Source organism: Alosa sapidissima, chromosome 9 (genome assembly GCF_018492685.1).
Source record: "Alosa sapidissima isolate fAloSap1 chromosome 9, fAloSap1.pri, whole genome shotgun sequence".
NCBI classification, from domain to species: domain Eukaryota; kingdom Metazoa; phylum Chordata; class Actinopteri; order Clupeiformes; family Clupeidae; genus Alosa; species Alosa sapidissima.
Window position 1 is genome coordinate 27,167,931 of NC_055965.1, and position 21,143 is coordinate 27,189,073.

The 21,143-nt window shown below is 42.4% G+C and overlaps 1 protein-coding gene across 1 annotated transcript; it reads right to left on the reverse strand.

The window, feature by feature from the left end:
* Positions 1-1,127: 1,127 nt before the first annotated feature.
* LOC121718509 (B-cell receptor CD22-like) lies at positions 1,128-20,542 on the reverse strand. The gene is made up of 16 exons (XM_042103520.1): positions 20,498-20,542; positions 18,227-18,311; positions 17,233-17,592; positions 16,783-17,034; positions 16,150-16,419; positions 15,376-15,642; positions 15,164-15,248; positions 14,987-15,041; positions 10,881-10,960; positions 4,514-4,584; positions 3,520-3,879; positions 3,070-3,321; positions 2,440-2,706; positions 2,228-2,312; positions 2,051-2,105; positions 1,128-1,835 (listed from the first exon to the last, which is right to left on the reverse strand). The coding sequence occupies exons 2-16, from the start codon at positions 18,303-18,305 to the stop codon at positions 1,497-1,499; spliced, it is 2,877 nt and encodes a 958-aa protein (XP_041959454.1). The 5' UTR covers positions 18,306-18,311; positions 20,498-20,542; the 3' UTR covers positions 1,128-1,496.
* Positions 20,543-21,143: the final 601 nt, after the last annotated feature.

The following is a 21,143-nucleotide window of genomic DNA, read 5'->3' on the forward strand; positions in this document are numbered from 1 at the left end:
ACAATACATATACATCCTTCAGCATTCTCTTGCCATAGTCTAGTTCCTGTCGGGATATTCCTAATATTACTGCCTAAGGCAGAATACCCTTAACTCGTGACAAAAGGGGTCGCATGACCTTTATTAGAAAATCATGACATGAAGAGAACAAATGACAGACAAAGCAAAGTTGATGCACAGTATTGAATGTATAGAAAGCATACAAAGAATATATATAAGAAAATGAAATGTTAATCACTTCTATGTAATAAATGTAAATTAGTATTCATTTCTAATACATGTAAAATTATTAATAATCACTTCTAATACATAAAAATGTTAGTAATCCAAAATTTCTCCTTCAGGGCTCATCACTTTTCAGCGGTCGACTGGTTGATCTGCTGCTGCGTAATGCAATCTAGGGGCAGTGATTCGCCAAACCTCCCTTATTGCAGTCGCACACATTTTTTCTAATTTGATGTTTTAGTAACGAGTAACAAAGATGCTTAGTGGAAATATAACGGAGTAAAATTATACATTTTATCTAGGAAATGTAGTGGAGTAAAAGTGAAAGTTGACATAAATTTAAATAGCAAAGTAAAGTACAGATACGTGAAATTTCTACTTAAGTACAGTAACGAAGTATTTGTACTCCGTTACATTACAACACTGATCTTGAGTGTAGTAGTCATGATTCAGTGGTGTTGTACCTGTTGAAACTATATTGGCATGTGCCTACCCAGGTGTGGTTATACTGTATTTATTTAGCTTTACTACTGTACACACACTGCTGGCGACGCGATTACCCATCGATTCAGTGACCACAGCTGTTTCAGCTGTTAACGTGAAATAGACAAAACAGAACTAAGAGTCTGACTCAACTCCACAGGGCTCCCAACACTTGTCCCCGACTACATTTTAGCCTTTCCATCATTAATTGTTTTGAAGGACCTTTAATGAATGTCCCATGGCTTTTCACAAACCTAACAACGTAAAGTAGCCTACACCTCTATTTGAAATGGTAACATAAATAATAATGTATTGAAACACATTCTGAATTGCTGTGGTGGATTCAGAGGACAAGTTAGTCCATTAAAATAACAAAAAAAGAAATGCTGTACTTGTGAATTTTAATTGAGGTTTTTATTTAGACATTTGAGTGGATACGTATACACAACTCCACCTTCTCACCAAGCTATACAAGAATGCTAATAACATGGACAAGCATTAACTTCAACCATTTCCAAAAATGAAAGTTTAGATCAAAAATAATAATACAACAATATAACCACACAATATAACCAGACTATGGAATAAAACAAAAACATTTTAGATAGTCAGGCTTTGTAAACATCTAAAAACAAAAGTTGTATTCCCAAAAGTACATACTGGAGTGAAATGCTGTTTATCATACACCAGTTCTAATAACAAAAAATCACATTGATTTCACTTAGATGTAGAATTAGAATTTGTCTTCAGTCTTTGGTAAACTGCATCAGGTTGGGTGGTGCTGGGGTTCAGGCTAGTAATCTGTCAGTTTGGGTGGTGTTGGGGTCCAGGCTCTGGTAAACTGCATCAGATTGGGTGGTGCTGGGGTTCAGGCTCTGGTAAACTGCATCAGGTTGGGTGGTGTTGGGGTTCAGACTCTGGTAGACTGCATCAGGTTGGATGGTGTTGGGGTTGAGGCTCTGGTAAACTAAATCAGGTTGGGTGGTGCTGGGGTTCAGGTTCTGGTAATCTGTGTCAGGTTGGGTGGTGTTTTTGACTGTTGCATACCCCTCCTCCTCCTCCTGCTCCAGTTTCTGGTCTGTAGAGTGGAGGGGCCCCTGCTGTCCTCTGGAGCTCACGTCCACATACTGAACAGGGTCAGAGGCCCAAGGAGAATGGAGATGGAGAATGTGTCATACATATTAGTGGAGCCACCCAATGGCAATATGGGGTTAAATTACTGTAAGGGGTAAAAGGGCAACAAGCTAGTTTAATCTCTTTGTGGTGTAGCTATGATGAAAGTATCTTAAATATAAAATCAGCCCAGTGCACACTAATGAATGCCCTGTCAAATTGTGCTTACTTGTGTGTTATTATCAGAGCTGCTGGAGTTGCTACTTGGCGTTGCTTTCTTCCTCCTATATGAACAGAGAGACCATGAGAAAGGATCAGGAGTAGATTACTTGTGTAACTCAAAGTGTCTGAACTTCTCTACAGAAGTAAAAGTAAGTAAAAGTAAAAGACAAATAATGTTCTTCACCTCCAAAACACGAAGCCTATGAGCATGGCGAGGATTATGAGAAAACCTAAAGATGACAAGAGAGTGGTTGTCTTCCAACCGAAGCCTAGAATAATCAGAAAGACCAATTTGTCAAAACAGCAAGTCTCAAGTGCTACAAAATGCAAAAACAATGGTATGGTGTGTGGTGCACAGGTGATGACATTACATGCAGATATCTGGGTACAACGTACCAGACCAAATAACTTCAACTCCAGTGGAATTCAGGGATCCAACACTATTGTGGGCCTCACAGTGGTACAGTCCAGCCCTGTCTGAGGTCAGATTGAAGTTGATTCTCTCTCCTGTACCCACACGCACTGTTTTAGCTGCGGTCCTCCTGTACCAGGTGTAGTTCTCCACTGGTGGGTTGGCATCACTGCTGCAGGTCAGAGTCACTGAAGCGCCCTCTAGTGTCTCACTAGCAGGACTGACAGAGACAGACGGGACCCTTGGAGAGACTTGGAAATAAAAGATGACATAAAATGGAAATATGTCTTTTAGAGGGAGAGCAGAGAGCTAACAAACATTTAGAAAAAGTCCTGTTGGCAAATTTGAGGAAAAGTCGGTAAAGGGGCTATTTCACACAATTTGAGGGTGCTGAATTCAAATATTCACAGATCTCCATAGCTCGAGTAGCCAGAGTCACTGAGAGTCAGAGTCACTGAAGCGCCCTCTAGTGTCTCACTAGCAGGACTGACAGAGACAGACGGGACCCTTGGAGGGACTTGGAAACAAAAGACGACATAAAATGGAAATATGTCTTTAAAAATACCCTTTCATTTCCCTTTATCACACAGGCCCTGTACATGTCTATTACTTACACATGACATTAAGCTCCACTGGTTTGGATGGATGGTCTTCATTGTGTTTCAGTGCACAAGAGTAGTTGCCCTCATCCCCAGTACTGACACTCTGAAAGATGAGTTCATTCTGGTGTTTCTGTTTGACATGTAAATCCTGTCCGTTCTTTTTCCATATTACTGAGGGGATGTCTTTTGAAGAGCATATGTTGTTGCAACTCAGTGTCACGTTGTTGTCCTCCATCACTGGTTCAGGAATCCCAACAGAAAGTTCTGCAACATTATAGCAATCAGTCATCAATAATAATAATTAAGTCAGTGAAATGTATGAAAACATTACAAGTCTGTGGTACACAATTTCTAACCTGAATATGATGGCAAACATTTCTGACATATACTGATAGTTCATTGTTAGATTGTCAAACTTATGAATAAAGACAAAGTTATGTCAGTTTGCCAGGTCCACACTACCTTTAACAGACAAAGTGACCTTAGATCCACTCAGCCACTTCTCTTTAGAATATTTTGTTTCAATCCGTGTAAAATACTCTCCATTGTCTGACATCATCAACTTGCTCAATTTGAATGTGCAGTTCGTCTCGTTCTTGTTCTTGTTCCAAAAGTATTGTATACGTCCTTTGTATTTAGGATTCTTATCCGCTGTGATGTCTGTGAATATTTTATTATGGTCAGGTCGGTAGCGCCAGTAGACCTTGGTGACCATGAGACCAATAGGATGGGTGAATGAGCAGGGCATGACCACTGATGATCCAGTCACAGCACAGAAATGGTGACTGGTGAATTTGACCTCCCATTTATGAGATGTGGTACCTGAAAATGAATGACAGCACATGATCCAGTCAAGACAGATTCTATTTGTACTAGCCATCAGTAGCACCTTAGTTATTCAGCCTCCTTTCGGAGGGTCCAGTCCATCGGGGGGACTACAGATACAAACGAAATACAATGGTTTCATGCTATCCTTGTGGGGCTACATGCCCACCAAGTTTTGTGTACCCCAGTCTTCCAGTGTCCCGGTCTTTCAGTGTCCTGGGAATCCTTGACAAAAATTAGGCATGCGAAAAATAAAAAAAATAAAATCTGACTTCGAAAAATCTGAAATCTAGCTTCGCTGTGCGGCGGTCATATTAAGGACAGAGTCAGATATCTATCATTGCCATAAAGGGGTGGGTGGTAAACAGCAAACTGGTATGGCTGTGATAGCTGGTATCATACCACTAGTGGATGAGAACAACGTTGCCAAAAAGCAACAAGCCGAGTCAGTTTTCTGTGCTCAGGACCAACACAGATATATTTGTATGGTTAGTTTAGTTTTGTGTGTACACTAAAAACACAATCATTTTCATAAGACATTTCAATGCAGTGTTAATGTAAGTCATAAGCCATAGTCAAGAGTTGTATTGTAATATAATTATATACAAATACAAACACAGTGTTTTCTAACCTCCTTTTCCTTGATAAGCACAAAGGATGTGCAAGAGAAGCAGAAACACAACTGGTGTATGTTGCATGATCCTTGACATTGAGACCTGCAAAACATTAACAACAGAAGAAGAACCGGCCTCTGTTATACATTTAGATTGCAGGGAGGCAACATACTTTCATATCTTTAAAATGGTAATAAGTACCGAAGATTGGGCTTGCCCACTCAGAATTTAAATTTGTTATTTACAAATCAATTATACTAAAAAACTTCAATACATAAAATAAGTGTGATATAAAAGTATACTTGAATTACGTTGTCCTTGGGCTTGGGCAGAGGATCAAGCTAGTTGTCCCCAAATGACAGATGGCAGTAGAACTCCAACCATGTGTATCTTAGACATTGGCATTCATACAGAACTTTGCGGCTAGACTTTTAACTAAGACCAAGAAGAGAGAACACATCACCCCTGTGTTGGCTGAACTGCACTGGCTCCCTATTTCCTATATAATTGATTTTAAGGTTATGTTAATTACCTACAAAGCTCTGAATGGCATAGCACCTTCATATATCTCTGAGCTTTTAATATCGTATCAACCACAAAGGAAACTTAGATCATCAAATTCTAATCTTTTAATCGTACCCAAAGTCCTCCACAAGCAAAGTGGAGAAGCTGCGTTTATCCATTATGCCCCCAAACTATGGAACACCCTGCCTCTGTACATCAAGCAGGCGAGTTCAGTAAATATTTTTAAAAAAGATCTGAAAACATACCTGTACAGGAAAGCTTTTAGTTAACTCATCTTATCCTGTAGACTACTTTTTCAGATTATTCTACATCTGCTACTATTGGAGGGCACTGCCAGCCAGAAGCAGATGGGCTCCCCCTATTAAGTCAGGTTCTGCTCAAGGTTTCTTCCTGGAATATGGGAGTTTTTCCTTGCCACAGTTGCCATATGGCATGCTTGTGGGGGGTAAGAGGGTTAAGGCTGCCAGTCTTATGACATGTTATTTTTTATATTTTTGATATGTTGCTGAGTGGATCATAAATGGCCCCAGCAATGAAGAAAAGTGATTGATAATGAAGAAAAGTGATTGATAATGACTGACTATTATTGTGTTACATGCTTCAAATGTAAAGCACTTTGAGCTGCATTCTGTGTATGAAAGGTGCTATACAAATAAAGCTTATTATTATTATTATTATTAGACATCATCTAGCTTGTGTAAGCTTTTCTCACCTCCAAATTGTTGCTATGGTGACACTGAGCACGCTCACCAACAACAGTTCCCTTTATGGTTTCCTCTCAGTAGTGATAACAGATGAGGGTGTGAGCACTTGGGTGTGGGCCCAAGGCGTACAAGTCATTTTAGAGCCAAAAAAGCTGAGGTAGAGAGTCACACACTGTGACACACATACTGTAGACTTTGATACACTGTTGCAGATCATTTAGATTTGATGCAAAAAAGTTGGATGTTATTTAGTGTTATCAGTACATCCAAACCTCAAAGTTGTCTGAACTCACAGAATACACTCTGCTGCATCGAATCGTTTGGGTATGGTAGTCCTGACTTACAAGAAGAGCCCATGAAAGTGGGAAGACAACCATGGATGCTGGTGTTGGGCAGTATTTGTGTCTCAGAGACCACTGACTCTCAGTACAGAACACTCATGGAGAACAAAACTGCCCTGTCTAGACACACCTATAGCCTACATACTTCCTTTCTTTGTTGGTATACCAGGCCATTGTAGGGTGATAAATATACTGTAGCAGTAGAAACTTACAAGCAGCGAGAGAGAGAGAGAGAAAGAGAGAGAGAGAGAAAAGGAAGTACAAAAGATGCAGCCCCTGGCCTTATTCTATCGTCTGTCAAACGTTTAACTCCCTTAAAGCAAATTGTGAAAAGAGAGCATGCCTAAATTCACTAATCACACATTGCCTATGTTACACAGGAGAAGTCAACATTTTTCAAACCATGACCCCAGAGTGTAGCACTGTAGCTGCCTGGCTACTATAACTGCTGGCAGCAGCATCTCAAGTAGTACCGTTTTTTTATTTTTCGTAACGATACTCGGTGACCTCAAGAAATGGAGATCTGTGAGTTTTCCTTTAACATGTCAAACCACTGGCAACATGATGTGCTTAGCAATTGTCATTCTATTGCTTTTAGAGATCATTCTAGAAATGTTTTTTTTTTTACTTGTGCACAGCTTTAAACTTGAGGATATAGACATATATAAAGCATACTATAATCGTAATCTTTAGTAATCTAGAAAGTGTTACCGTAGACTGGTGTTTTTCAGCAACTCTGTTCCAACCCAGTGCGCTACAGAAATGGCTGAAACTGCTAGCAGGCATGTGGTTTAAACTGTTCTTCTCTCTCTGCCTTTTACAGGAACCTCTGGTCAACTTTTCCCTCAGTATTTTTATCTCATTATACAAACCACAAACAGAAACCCTCCTCTAATAGCAGACATCATTCTCATGACATCTAAATTTCTTCATATTTCAATAGGTCTTGGTCCTCTAAGTCCATTTGACCATACAATATAGGTATGTAATAACATGATATATGGTAGCGTGCTTACTGTACTTTTATACTCAACAGAGTTGAATTGTGCCATAGTGTCCTTTTGTGTTGTGACATGCTATGCTGACATAGTTATTTATGTTAAGAATTTGAATTTATATTAAGAATAAGAAATCTGATACTGTTTGATTGGGAAGTGATTATGGGCTGTGTTTCAACTAATACAACCAATACACCAATACAGCAGATTGTCTTTCTATAATACATTATACTACTACACAGCAAATGTATCTACATTAATGTTATCTAGTCTCTAGATTCTAGACATGCATGGTATATAACTTATGTATACGGCCATCATGTTTATTCAACATCTCTCTCTCTCTCTGTCTCTTTTTGTCTCTCTCCCTCTCTCTCTGTCTCTCTCTCTCTCTCTCTCTCTCTCTCTCTCTCTCTCTCTCTCTCTCTCTCTCTCTCTCTCTCTCTCTCTCTCACTGCAGCCATAGAGGTGTGAAGATTGCTATCACCAACCAAACCCACATCAGGTCATCACACTTATAGACTCCATGGCGTGCTACACATAGACGAGAGGTGCACAAACTCTTCTCTATTAAGGGACAAAAATGAGCATTATGTCACTTTACATGAAGGATCGTGCATTATGTGTAACAGATGTATTGAATTGTGCCTTTATTGTCCAGCTGTGTTGTGATATACTATCATAAACCAAACTATGATGAATAATAGCAATAACAATGTGAATGTAATATCCATTGTCATGGCATTGTAAGACCTAATATTTGACCACAGTTAAATATTGATATTTGTGCATGTCAGATCGCAAACATATAAAAAAGTATATAAGCATATAAAGCATATAAAAAGTATTTGACCACAGCACTTCCTTTAGCACCTCTTTTGACCACAGCGCCTCCATTGTGGACTTTCAGTCACCATGGCACTGTGTACCATCGATGATGACTGAACACTGCCACCTAGAGGATGGCATGAAATTCAGGTAAAAATGAAAAATAAATAACTTCATTCCAAAAAAAATTACCTGCTGGTAGGGAGAACATTTTGGTCATGTGGTATGAGCATTTCTAGGGCTTACTCCCCAGGTCACCATCTCACTCTCTCACACACACACACACACACACACAGGCCACCTATGTCCAGCAGCTACTAATATGCCAGTCATTAGTTGAAATTGAAAAGGTGTCTGTTCATCTTCAAAAGAAGCTGGTTTTCAAAGTTGCCAGAATTCAGTGCCCGGAAGTTTCAGGCCATAGACCGGCCCACGTTTTCGATAGTGGTGGAAATTGGATAAATGAAGCAACATTTCAGCTCTTACTATACTGTAGTTTTTATTAGTACCATGGTTCAACAAATGTGTAAAGGTTATATAATAATTCACTTCAACTGAGAAGTTAACAAAAAATATTCCACTATTCCACAAGTTAACAAAAACAGAAAGAAAGAAAGAAAGCCTTTGAAATGTAGCCTATCCCATGCTTCCACAAAGAGGCATATTGAACTAATGTTTAGGCTACATGTTTTTTGCATGGGTAGGCTATATTGTTGTTTGGTGATTTAGCCTACTCCTTTAGCCTACTACACCCTCTTCTGAGCAAACAAGGCATATAGGTTTATCATGCAGGGTAATTGCTCTTTCTTACATTAAATAACTTTAATTTATCCTCTCTACTTGTCCCTGTAGTCATGGCCTCCTTATCACTAATTTCGGGCTGTGGTCAAAAATATCCAGGCAACACTCAGGTGTGAGGAACCACTGCAGGTTTATTCACGATACCGGGAGCAGGTCACTAGCAACAGCATGTTCCAGTAACACAACTCAAAGTTCTCTAGGGCGAAGCCCCATCTTATACATGTTAATTACATTGGTAATACAAATCACATGAGTACAATGGTCGTTTCCAAAAAATCCTCATACATACAGAAATACAACAATGCATACTGTATACACTTCTTGGACATAGCATGTGATCCATGCGCCATACGCAAGTCATGGGGCTACTCCAAGTAAGTAGATAATTGGTCAATACAATACATATACATCCTTCAGCATTCTCTTGCCATAGTCTAGTTCCTGTCGGGATATTCCTAATATTACTGCCTAAGGCAGAATACCCTTAACTCGTGACAAAAGGGGTCGCATGACCTTTATTAGAAAATCATGACATGAAGAGAACAAATGACAGACAAAGCAAAGTTGATGCACAGTATTGAATGTATAGAAAGCATACAAAGAATATATATAAGAAAATGAAATGTCAATCACTTCTATGTAATAAATGTAAATTAGTATTCATTCCTAATACATGTAAAATTATTAATAATCACTTCTAATACATAAAAATGTTAGTAATCCAAAATTTCTCCTTCAGGGCTCATCACTTTTCAGCGGTCGACTGGTTGATCTGCTGCTGCGTAATGCAATCTAGGGGCAGTGATTCGCCAAACCTCCCTTATTGCAGTCGCACACATTTTTTGTAATTTGATGTTTTAGTAACGAGTAACAAAGATGCTTAGTGGAAATATAACGGAGTAAAATTATACATTTTATCTAGGAAATGTAGTGGAGTAAAAGTGAAAGTTGACATAAATTTAAATAGCAAAGTAAAGTACAGATACGTGAAATTTCTACTTAAGTACAGTAACGAAGTATTTGTACTCCGTTACATTACAACACTGATCTTGAGTGTAGTAGTCATGATTCAGTGGTGTTGTACCTGTTGAAACTATATTGGCATGTGCCCACCCAGGTGTGGTTATATTTATTTAGCTTTACTACTGTACACACACTGCTGGCGACGCGATTACCCATCGATTCAGTGACCACAGCTGTTTCAGCTGTTAACGTGAAATAGACAAAACAGAACTAAGAGTCTGACTCAACTCCACATGGCTCCCAACACTTGTCCCCGACTACATTTTAACCTTTCCATCATTAATTGTTTTGAAGGACCTTTAATGAATGTCCCATGGCTTTTCACAAACCTAACAACGCAAAGTAGCCTACACCTCTATTTGAAATGGTAACATAAATAATAATGTATTGAAACACATTCTGAATTGCTGTGGTGGATTCAGAGGACAAGTTAGTCCATTAAAATAACAAAAAAAGAAATGCTGAACTTGTGAATTTTAATTGAGGTTTTTATTTAGACATTTGAGTGGATACGTATACACAACTCCACCTTCTCACCAAGCTATACAAGAATGCTAATAACATGGACAAGCATTAACTTCAACCATTTCCAAAAATGAAAGTTTAGATCAAAAATAATAATACAACAATATAACCACACAATATAACCAGACTATGGAATAAAACAAAAACATTTTAGATAGTCAGGCTTTGTAAACATCTAAAAACAAAAGTTGTATTCCCAAAAGTACATACTGGAGTGAAATGCTGTTTATCATACACCAGTTCTAATAACAAAAAATCACATTGATTTCACTTAGATGTAGAATTAGAATTTGTCTTCAGTCTTTGGTAAACTGCATCAGGTTGGGTGGTGCTGGGGTTCAGGCTAGTAATCTGTCAGGTTGGGTGGTGTTGGGATTCAGGCTTTGGTAAACTACATCAGATTGGGTGGTGTTGGGGTCCAGGCTCTGGTAAACTGCATCAGATTGGGTGGTGCTGGGGTTCAGGCTCTGGTAAACTGCATCAGGTTGGGTGGTGTTGGGGTTCAGACTCTGGTAGACTGCATCAGGTTGGATGGTGTTGGGGTTGAGGCTCTGGTAAACTAAATCAGGTTGGGTGGTGCTGGGGTTCAGGTTCTGGTAAACTGTGTCAGGTTGGGTGGTGTTTTTGACTGTTGCATACCCCTCCTCCTCCTCCTGCTCCAGTTTCTGGTCTGTAGAGTGGAGGGGCCCCTGCTGTCCTCTGGAGCTCACGTCCACATACTGAACAGGGTCAGAGGCCCAAGGAGAATGGAGATGGAGAATGTGTCATACATATTAGTGGAGCCACCCAATGGCAATATGGGGTTAAATTACTGTTCACTAGTTCGCCCTTCTATATGATTGCATCAGCTAGACTAGAATGTATGGGAGAAGTGCGTGTTTGGCAAGGTAGCTGTCCGTGGTCCTGGAGTGCCTGGAGCGGATATCACGATAGAGCGATGACCGCTTGCACCCCCCTGTGTAAGGAGGATGAGTAACAGGGCAATTGGTGAAATGGAGGAGTAGGGGGAGGAGGGGGGATGATTTCGCGAACGTCGGAGCGTGTGACGTATGGAAAAGGAGGTCGGCTTAAATAGGCCTACCCTGCGGCGGCAGTGGGTGAGTTAATTGCTGTCAATCATCCCGAAGGCTCCACCCGAACTTTGTTTATAAAACATCATTTCACTAGTTCGCCCTTCTATATGATTGCTTCAGCTAGACTAGAATGTATGGGAGAAGTGCGTGTTTGGCAAGGTAGCTGTCCGTGGTCCTGGAGTGCCTGGAGCGGATATCGTGATAGAGCGATGACCGCTTGCACCCCAAAAGATCACAGAGAAAGGCCGCTACCAACTACATAAGTGCTTGCTGAGCGAGTCGTAAATCCGCTAGATTGGAGCGGATGTAAGACTGGTAGGCATCCGAGGACCAACGGCCCAGTATTTTAATGTGTTGCTCCGATAAGCCGTTGAGCGCAGCTGTTGTGGCAGCTCCTATCCTGAAGGAGTGTGCGGAGTAGCGATCCGCGGGAAAACCAGATTTGACTAGAATGGTTTTTTAAGAGTGTCTGGAATCTGTGGCGAGTGATGGGTAGCCCTTCGTCTGACACGAAGGGCGGGCTAGTAGACGAAGCTTGAGCTGACCGATATGAGATGTAGTGAGATAGGTATTGGAAAGGCTGAAGATCTGAGGCGGAGTTAAATGGATATGGAGTGTCCTTTTCGGGACTGATCGGTTTTACTCTGTTTGATGGTAAATCGAATGGTGTCTTGGTCTAGCTGCTCTAGATCTGCGATGCACGGGTGGACATCGCGAATGAAGAGAGACGAAGGGCATGTAAACTCGCTACATCTCAGCAGCCCAAAAAGGCCAGTAGAAACATAACGGAGATGGTGGAATCGGAATGCGGTGACATGACCCTTTGCGAAGGGTAGCGAGGCGGGTGGCGAGAATGCTTGAGGTAATGGGAAGGCGGGAGTCTTGGGGGACTGGATGTTGCCTACGGATACCTTCAATTAACAAGCCTATCCTGGTGTCGGAGAAGGTGCATTCGGAGCCGTGGGGGCGTTTGTAGAAGAAATGAATGCCAGCTAGGTAGACTCTAATGGAAGAACTTTGATCCCGAGTGAAGTGTGGGCGTAGGTGATAAATGATGATATGGTGACTGCATCGAAACTGGGAAATGGTAGTGAGTGCTTTGCGTGGAACTGTTTGAAGCACGACCAAGCAGTCCAGTAGGACTGCATGGTCCTGGGTGCGAGGGCTTGAAGGGCTAGGTCGGCCGTGATGGGCTGAAGATAGCTGATGGGGTGGTTTATGGGAAGATAGTCTCCGAAAAGCTGGGGAGTGGAGTAGGGTACGGGTCCGCCTCTGGAGCCGAGCTTCTGAATCTCTGGAATTTAAGACGAGAGAGAGTGTCAGCAATTCCATTGTGGCAACCGGGGACGTGCGCGGCTCTTATAATAAGCTGGTAGCTGGCTGCTATCCAGATTAGACGCCTAATAAGAGGGGAAAGCGCAGGCGATTTTGAGCTCGAGTTATTAATGACGTGCACTACGGCTTCGTTGTCGCTGTGGATTATCACACTCTTGGAGGTCCACTCATTCCCCCAGGTAGGGCCGTGATGGCTACGGGGTAGAGTTCGAACACGGCTGACGATTTGTTTCCAGTTGTTAGCTCTCTGAACTCTAGTGGCCACGGGGATGCAAACCAGCGCCCTTTGAAAAAGCCTCCGAAGCCTGTTGAGGGGGCTGCGTCGGTGTACAACTGGAGCTCTTCTGGAGATGATTGGCAGTCGTCGTAGAACATGCACAGACCATTCCATTCGTCTAAAACATCCTCCAGAGTTTGATATCGGCCAGACACTGGGCATCTAGAGATACGACGTCTTCGAGAGATGGGGTTGCTGAGCGCAGTTTAGGAGATGCGAGATGAAAGGGCGGCCCTGGGGAATGAGTTGACTAGTGGACACTCGACCGCGCCGTGACTGGGGCTATTGCAGAGGGGACAAGATGGCTTAAGTCCTAGGAAAACGCGGTTATGGAGCTCCATATCGAGCGCGCCCCAGTAGGGGTTTTAGTTCCAGAGGCCGACTCTGGCAGCGCATTTTGCTGAAAACAGCCGGTGGTAGCCTACGTATGAAAATGAGCTCCACCGTAGGATACGGCTAGGCCGGCGATGATGGCCAGGGAGTCATTTAGCTTAGTCATTTGCGTCGACTGGAGAACACGAAACAGACGACTTCTGTGTAGTTGGTAAAAGCTACGGTGAACTCGGGAAATGACAGGGTTTTGATGCTGGGCCAGAATTTTTTTTTTTTTTTTTTTTTTTGAGAAAAACCCAGTTCGCCGCAAACTAGATCCCGGTTATGAGAGGGAATAGGAAGGGAGGGAAGAATGGTAGAAAGGTCTACGTCTGCACCTGACAAGATGAGGTTCCTGGTGGACGCTGTGACGGGTGGTGGTTCGAATGCTGCAGCGTGAGGAGGCGGTGGCAGGGCCTGTGCTGTGGCTAAAGAATAGTTTTGCTGCCGGAACGGGACGTCGTGGTCCGAAGCACTCGCTGAGTGCTGATGACCCGCTGCTGCGGGCTGGTCTAGCGCGGAGCCGGGGAAGAGATGGGAAGGGAGAAAAGGGGGGAGGGAGGGAGCGGTCGCTGACGCGACCGGAAGGGGAGCAACCTGGGACAGGGTCGCGGGAAGTGGGACGGGGAAGGAAAGAGGGTTAGGGGGGAGTAGCGACGCTGTCGCTATCGGCGCCGACTGAGACCAGGTGCTCGCTAACTCATAAGAGAGATGGGGAGCTAGTGAGGTGACTCTTCGAGCTGACGCTTCGTGAGTTGAGGCGTGCTGTACAGACGTGGCTCCCGGAATGGAAAGGGGAGGGGGGAGAGGGGGGAGGGAGGGAGCAGTCGTCGGAACGACTGGAGGTGGGGCAGGCCTGGACCGAGTCCTGGCTAGGGGAGGTGGATGGGGGAGGGAAAGAAGGAGTGGGGGGAGTAGCGACGCTGTCGCTACCGGGGCCGTCTGGAGAAGTGGGGTTGGACCCGGAAATACGGCGGAGATGCGGCGGGAATGGGCCTGAGCCGCTGACGTGGCAGTGGCTGTGGCTGAAGCAGCGGAATGATACGCTCTGAAGCGTGTGGTGCCGGAAAGTGCTGTCGGCGTGCCCGGTTCGCGAGGTGGCTGGTGGTGTGTGCTTCGTCCGGCTGAATGGCCGGCGGAAGGAACCGCGTCGGGATGCCAGAAGGAGCAGCTTGCTTCCTGGTCTGGGGAGGAAAACAAAGTGAGGGAGCGGGAGGGCGAAAAGACCGGGTTATCCGACTGCGTTAGAAGGCGGAGGAGATGGAACTTCCTATCCGACATACGGAACGCGATGCCGCGGGAATGGAGAGTGCTGCGGATGCGAGCCACTGTCCAGTGGGTAGGGTCAACGCCTTGCTGGCGCTGGGTGGATTTCCAGTTCCATGAGAGCTGTCTTGTCAATGCGAACAATACGCAGACTGAATGATTTCGCGAACGTCGGAGCGTGTGATGTATGGAAAAGGAGGTCGGCTTAAATAGGCCTACCCTGCGGCGGCAGTGGGTGAGTTAATTGCTGTCAATCATCCCGAAGGCTCCACCCGAACTTTGTTTATAAAACATCATTAAGGGGTAAAAGGGCAACAAGCTAGTTTAATCTCTTTGTGGTGTAGCTACTGTATGATGAAAGGATCTTAAATATAAAATCAGCCCAGTGCACACTAATGAATGCCCTGTCAAATTGTGCTTACTTGTGTGTTATTATCAGAGCTGCTGGAGTTGCTACTTGGCGTTGCTTTCTTCCTCCTATATGAACAGAGAGACCATGAGAAAGGATCAGGAGTAGTTTACTTGTGTAACTCAAAGTGTCTGAACTTCTCTACAGAAGTAAAAGTAAGTAAAAGTAAAAGACAAATAATGTTCTTCACCTCCAAAACACGAAGCCTATGAGCATGGCGAGGATTATGAGAAAACCTAAAGATGACAAGAGAGTGGTTGTCTTCCAACCGAAGCCTAGAATAATCATAAAGACCAATTTGTCAAAACAGCAAGTCTCAAGTGCTACAAAATGCAAAAACAATGGTATGGTGTGTGGTGCACAGGTGATGACATTACATGCAGATATCTGGGTACAACGTACCAGACCAAATAACTTCAACTCCAGTGGAATTCAGGGATCCAACACTATTGTGGGCCTCACAGTGATATAGTCCAGCTCTGTCTGGGGTCAGATTGAAGTTGATTCTCTCTCCTGTACCCACACGCACTGTTTCAGCTGCGGTCCTTCTGTACCAGGTGTAGTTCTCCACTGGTGGGTTGGCATCACTGCTGCAGGTCAGAGTCACTGAACTGCCCTCTGCTATTTCACCAGAGTGATTTGGAGACGCTGACAGTTTTCTGGGAGCATCTGTAACTTATATATATAAGTATAAGTACATATACTTTTTTGATCCCGTGAGGGAAATTTGGTCGCTGCATTTAACCCAATTGGTGATTTAGTGAAACACAAACAGCACACAGTGAACACACAGTGAGGTGAAGCACACACTAATCCCGGCGCAGTGAGCTGCCTGCTACAACGGCAGCGCTCGGGGAGCAGTGAAGGGACTTGAGGCCTTGCTCAAGGGCACTTCAGCCGCAGCCCACTGGTCGGGGCTCGAACCGGCAACCCTCCGGTTACAAGTCCAGAGTGCTAACCAGTGGGCCACGGCTGCCCAAATATATAGATATAACTTAGGATAAACCTACTAAGAAGAATTCCAGCATTTTGTTTTACATAGATCTCCATAGCTCGAGTTGCTGCAGCCAACAGCTAAAGCAGCCAGGTTGCCATTTCAGCCAGTAGAAATTATATTCTCCATGTAAAACAGGGTACATACAGTATGCATAGATAGAAAGTAAACAAAGTACTCACAGTGAACATCCAGGTGAAAAGCAGTAGAATTGGAGGCCCCGTATAGGTTCTTGGCCTCACAGTAGTAATCTCCAGTGTGTTCAGAGCTGACATTCCCTATGTTGTAATACTTTCCAGTGTCCAGCTTGGAAACTATTGAGCCATTGCGATTAAACCAGGTGTAGCTCTCCACTGGTGGGTTGGCATCACTGCTGCAGGTCAGAGTCACTGAAGCGCCCTCTAGTGTCTGACTAGCAGGACTGACAGAGACAGACGGGACCCTTGGAGAGACTTGGAAATAAAAGATGACATAAAATGGAAATATGTCTTTTAGAGGGAGAGCAGAGAGCTAACAAACATTTAGAAAAAGTCCTGTTGGCAAATTTGAGGAAAAGTCGGTAAAGGGGCTATTTCACACAATTTGAGGGTGCTGAATTCAAATATTCACAGATCTCCATAGCTCGAGTAGCCAGAGTCACTGAGAGTCAGAGTCACTGAAGCGCCCTCTAGTGTCTCACTAGCAGGACTGACAGAGACAGACGGGACCCTTGGAGGGACTTGGAAACAAAAGACGACATAAAATGGAAATATGTCTTTAAAAATACCCTTTCATTTCCCTTTATCACACAGGCCCTGTACATGTCTATTACTTACACATGACATTAAGCTCCACTGGTTTGGATGGATGGTCTTCATTGTGTTTCAGTGCACAAGAGTAGTTGCCCTCCTCCCCAGTACTGACACTCTGAAAGATGAGTTCATTGTGGTGTTTCTGTTTGACATGTAAATCCTGTCCGTTCTTTTTCCATATTACTGAGGGGATGTCTTTTGAAGAGCATATGTTGTTGCAACTCAGTGTCACGTCGTTGTCCTCCATCACTGGTTCAGGAATCCCAACAGAAAGTTCTGCAACATTATAGCAATCAGTCATCAATAATAATAATTAAGTCAGTGAAATGTATGAAAACATTACAAGTCTGTGGTACACAATTTCTAACCTGAATATGATGGCAAACATTTCTGACATATACTGATAGTTCATTGTTAGATTGTCAAACTTATGAATAAAGACAAAGTTATGTCAGTTTGCCAGGTCCACACTACCTTCAACAGACAAAGTGACGTTAGGTCCACTCAGCCACTTCTCTTTAGAATCTTTTGTTTCAATTCTAGCAAAATACTCTCCGTTGTCTGACATCATCAACTTGCTCAATTTGAATGTGCAGTTCGTCTTGTTCTTGTTCTTGTTCCAAAAGTATTGTATACGTCCTTTGTATTTAGGATTCTTATCTGCTGTGATGTCTGTGAATATTTTATTATGGTCAGGTCGGTAGCGCCAGTAGACCTTGGTGACGATGACACCAATAGGATGGGTGAATGAGCAGGGCATGACCACTGATGATCCAGTCACAGCACAGAAATGGTGACTGGTGAATTTGACCTCCCATTTATGAGATGTGGTACCTGAAAATGAATGACAGCACATGATCCAGTCAAGACAGATTCTATTTGTACTAGCCATCAGTAGCACTTTAGTTATTCAGCCTCCTTTCGGAGGGATCCAGTCCATCGGGGGGACTACAGATCAAAACGAAATACAATGGTTTCATGCTATCCTTGTGGGGCTACATGCCCACCAAGTTTTGTGTACCCCAGTCTTTCAGTGTCCCGGTCTTTCAGTGTCCTGGGAATCCTTGACAAAAATTAGGCATGCGAAAAAGAAAAAAAAAAAATCTGACTTTGAAAAATCTGAAATCTGGCTTCGCTGTGCGGCGGTCATATTAAGGACAGAGTCAGATATCTATCATTGCCATAAAGGGGTGGGTGGTAAACAGCAAACTGGTATGGCTGTGATAGCTGGTATCATACCACTAGTGGATGAGAACAACGTTGCCAAAAAGCAACAAGCCGAGTCAGTTTTCTGTGCTCAGGACCAACACAGATATATTTGTACGGTTAGTTTAGTTTTGTGTGTACACTAAAAACACAATCATTTTCATAAGACATTTCAATGCAGTGTTAATGTAAGGCATAAGCCATAGTCAAGAGTTGTATTGTAATATAATTATATACAAATACAAACACAGTGTTTTCTAACCTCCTTTTCCTTGATAAGCACAAAGGATGTGCAAGAGAAGCAGAAACACAACTGGTGTATGTTGCATGATCCTTAACATTGAGACCTGCAAAACACTAACAACAGAAGAAGAACCGGCATCTGTTATACATTTAGATTGCAGGGAGGCAACATACTTTCATATCTTTAAAATGGTAATAAGTACCGAAGATTGGGCTTGCCCACTCAGAATTTAAATTTGTTATTTACAAATCAATTATACTAAAAAACTTCAATACATAAAATAAGTGTGATATAAAAGTATACTTGAATTACGTTGTCCTTGGGCTTGGGCAGAGGATCAAGCTAGTTGTCCCCAAATGACAGATGGCAGTAGAACTCCAACCATGTGTATCTTAGACATTGGCACTCATACAGAACTCTGCGGCTAGACTTTTAACTAAGACCAAGAAGAGAGAACACATCACCCCTGTGTTGGCTGAACTGCACTGGCTCCCTATTTCCTATAGAATTGATTTTAAGGTTATGTTAATTACCTACAAAGCTCTGAATGGCATAGCACCTTCATATATCTCTGAGCTTTTAATATCGTATCAACCACAAAGGAAACTTAGATCATCAAATTCTAATCTTTTAATCGTACCCAAAGTGCTCCACAAGCAAAGTGGAGAAGCTGCGTTTATCCATTATGCCCCCAAACTATGGAACACCCTGCCTCTGTACATCAAGCAGACGAGTTCAGTAAATATTTTTAAAAAAGATCTGAAAACATACCTGTACAGGAAAGCTTTTAGTTAACTCATCTTATCCTGTAGACTACTTTTTCAGATTATTCTACATCTGCTACTATTGGAGGGCACTGCCAGCCAGAAGCAGATGGGCTCCCCCTATTAAGTCAGGTTCTGCTCAAGGTTTCTTCCTGGAATATGGGAGTTTTTCCTTGCCACAGTTGCCATATGGCGTGCTTGTGGGGGGTAAGAGGGTTAAGGCTGCCAGTCTTATGACATGTTATTTTTTATATTTTTGATATGTTGCTGAGTGGATCATAAATGGCCCCAGCAATGAAGAAAAGTGATTGATAATGAAGAAAAGTGATTGATAATGACTGACTATTATTGTGTTACATGCTTCAAATGTAAAGCACTTTGAGCTGCATTCTGTGTATGAAAGGTGCTATACAAATAAAGCTTATTATTATTATTATTATTATTATTATTAGACATCATCTAGCTTGTGTAAGCTTTTCTCACCTCCAAATTGTTGCTATGGCGACACTGAGCACGCTCACCAACAACAGTTCCCTTTATGGTTTCCTCTCAGTAGCGATAACAGATGAGGGTGTGAGCACTTGGGTGTGGGCCCAAGGCGTACAAGTCATTTTAGAGCCAAAAAAGCTGAGGTAGAGAGTCACACACTGTGACACACATACTGTAGACTTTGATACACTGTTGCAGATCATTTAGATTTGATGCAAAAAAGTTGGATGTTATTTAGTGTTATCAGTACATCCAAACCTCAAAGTTGTCTGAACTCACAGAATACACTCTGCTGCATCGAATCGTTTGGGTATGGTAGTCCTGACTTACAAGAAGAGCCCATGAAAGTGGGAAGACAACCATGGATGCTGGTGTTGGGCAGTATTTGTGTCTCAGAGACCACTGACTCTCAGTACAGAACACTCTCATGGAGAACAAAACTGCCCTGTCTAGACACACCTATAGCCTACATACTTCCTTTCTTTGTTGGTATACCAGGCCATTGTAGGGTGATAAATATAGCAGTAGAAACTTACAAGCAGCGAGAGAGAGAGAGAGAGAGAGAGAGAGAGAGAGAGAGAAGGAAGTACAAAAGATGCAGCCCCTGGCCTTATTCTAGCGTCTGTCAAACGTTTAACTCCCTTAAAGCAAATTGTGAAAAGAGAGCATGCCTAAATTCACTAATCGCACATTGCCTATGTTACACAGGAGAAGTCAACATTTTTCAAACCATGACCCCAGAGTGTAGCACTGTAGCTGCCTGGCTACTATAACTGCTGGCAGCAGCATCTCAAGTAGTACCGTTTTTTTATTTTTCGTAACGATACTCGGTGACCTCAAGAAATGGAGATCTGTGAGTTTTCCTTTATGTCAAACCACTGGCAACATGATGTGCTTAGCAATTTTCATTCTATTGCTTTTAGAGATCATTCTAGAAATGTTTTTTTTTTTACTTGTGCACAGCTTTAAACTTGAGGATATAGACATATATAAAGCATACTATAATCGTAATCTTTAGTAATCTAGAAAGTGTTACCGTAGACTGGTGTTTTTCAGCAACTCTGTTCCAACCCAGTGCGCTACAGAAATGGCTGAAACTGCTAGCAGGCATGTGGTTTAAACTGTTCTTCTCTCTCTGCCTTTTACAGGAACCTCTGGTCAACTTTTCCCTCAGTATTTTTATCTCATTATACAAACCACAAACAGAAACCCTCCTCTAATAGCAGACATCATTCTCATGACATCTACATTTCTTCATATTTCAATAGGTCTTGGTCCTCTAAGTCCATTTGACCATACAATATAGGTATGTAATAACATGATATATGGTAGCGTGCTTACTGTACTTTTATACTCAACAGAGTTGAATTGTGCCATAGTGTCCTTTTGTGTTGTGACATGCTATGCTGACATAGTTATTTATATTAAGAATTTGAATTTATATTACGAATAAGAAATCTGATACTGTTTGATTGGGAAGTGATTATGGGCTGTGTTTCAACTAATACAACCAATACACCAATACAGCAGATTGTCTTTCTATAATACATTATACTACTACACAGCAAATGTATCTACATTAATGTTATCTAGTGTCTAGATTCTAGACATGCATGGCATATAACTTATGTATACTGCCATCATGTTTATTCAACATCTTTCTCTCTCTCTCTGTCTCTTTA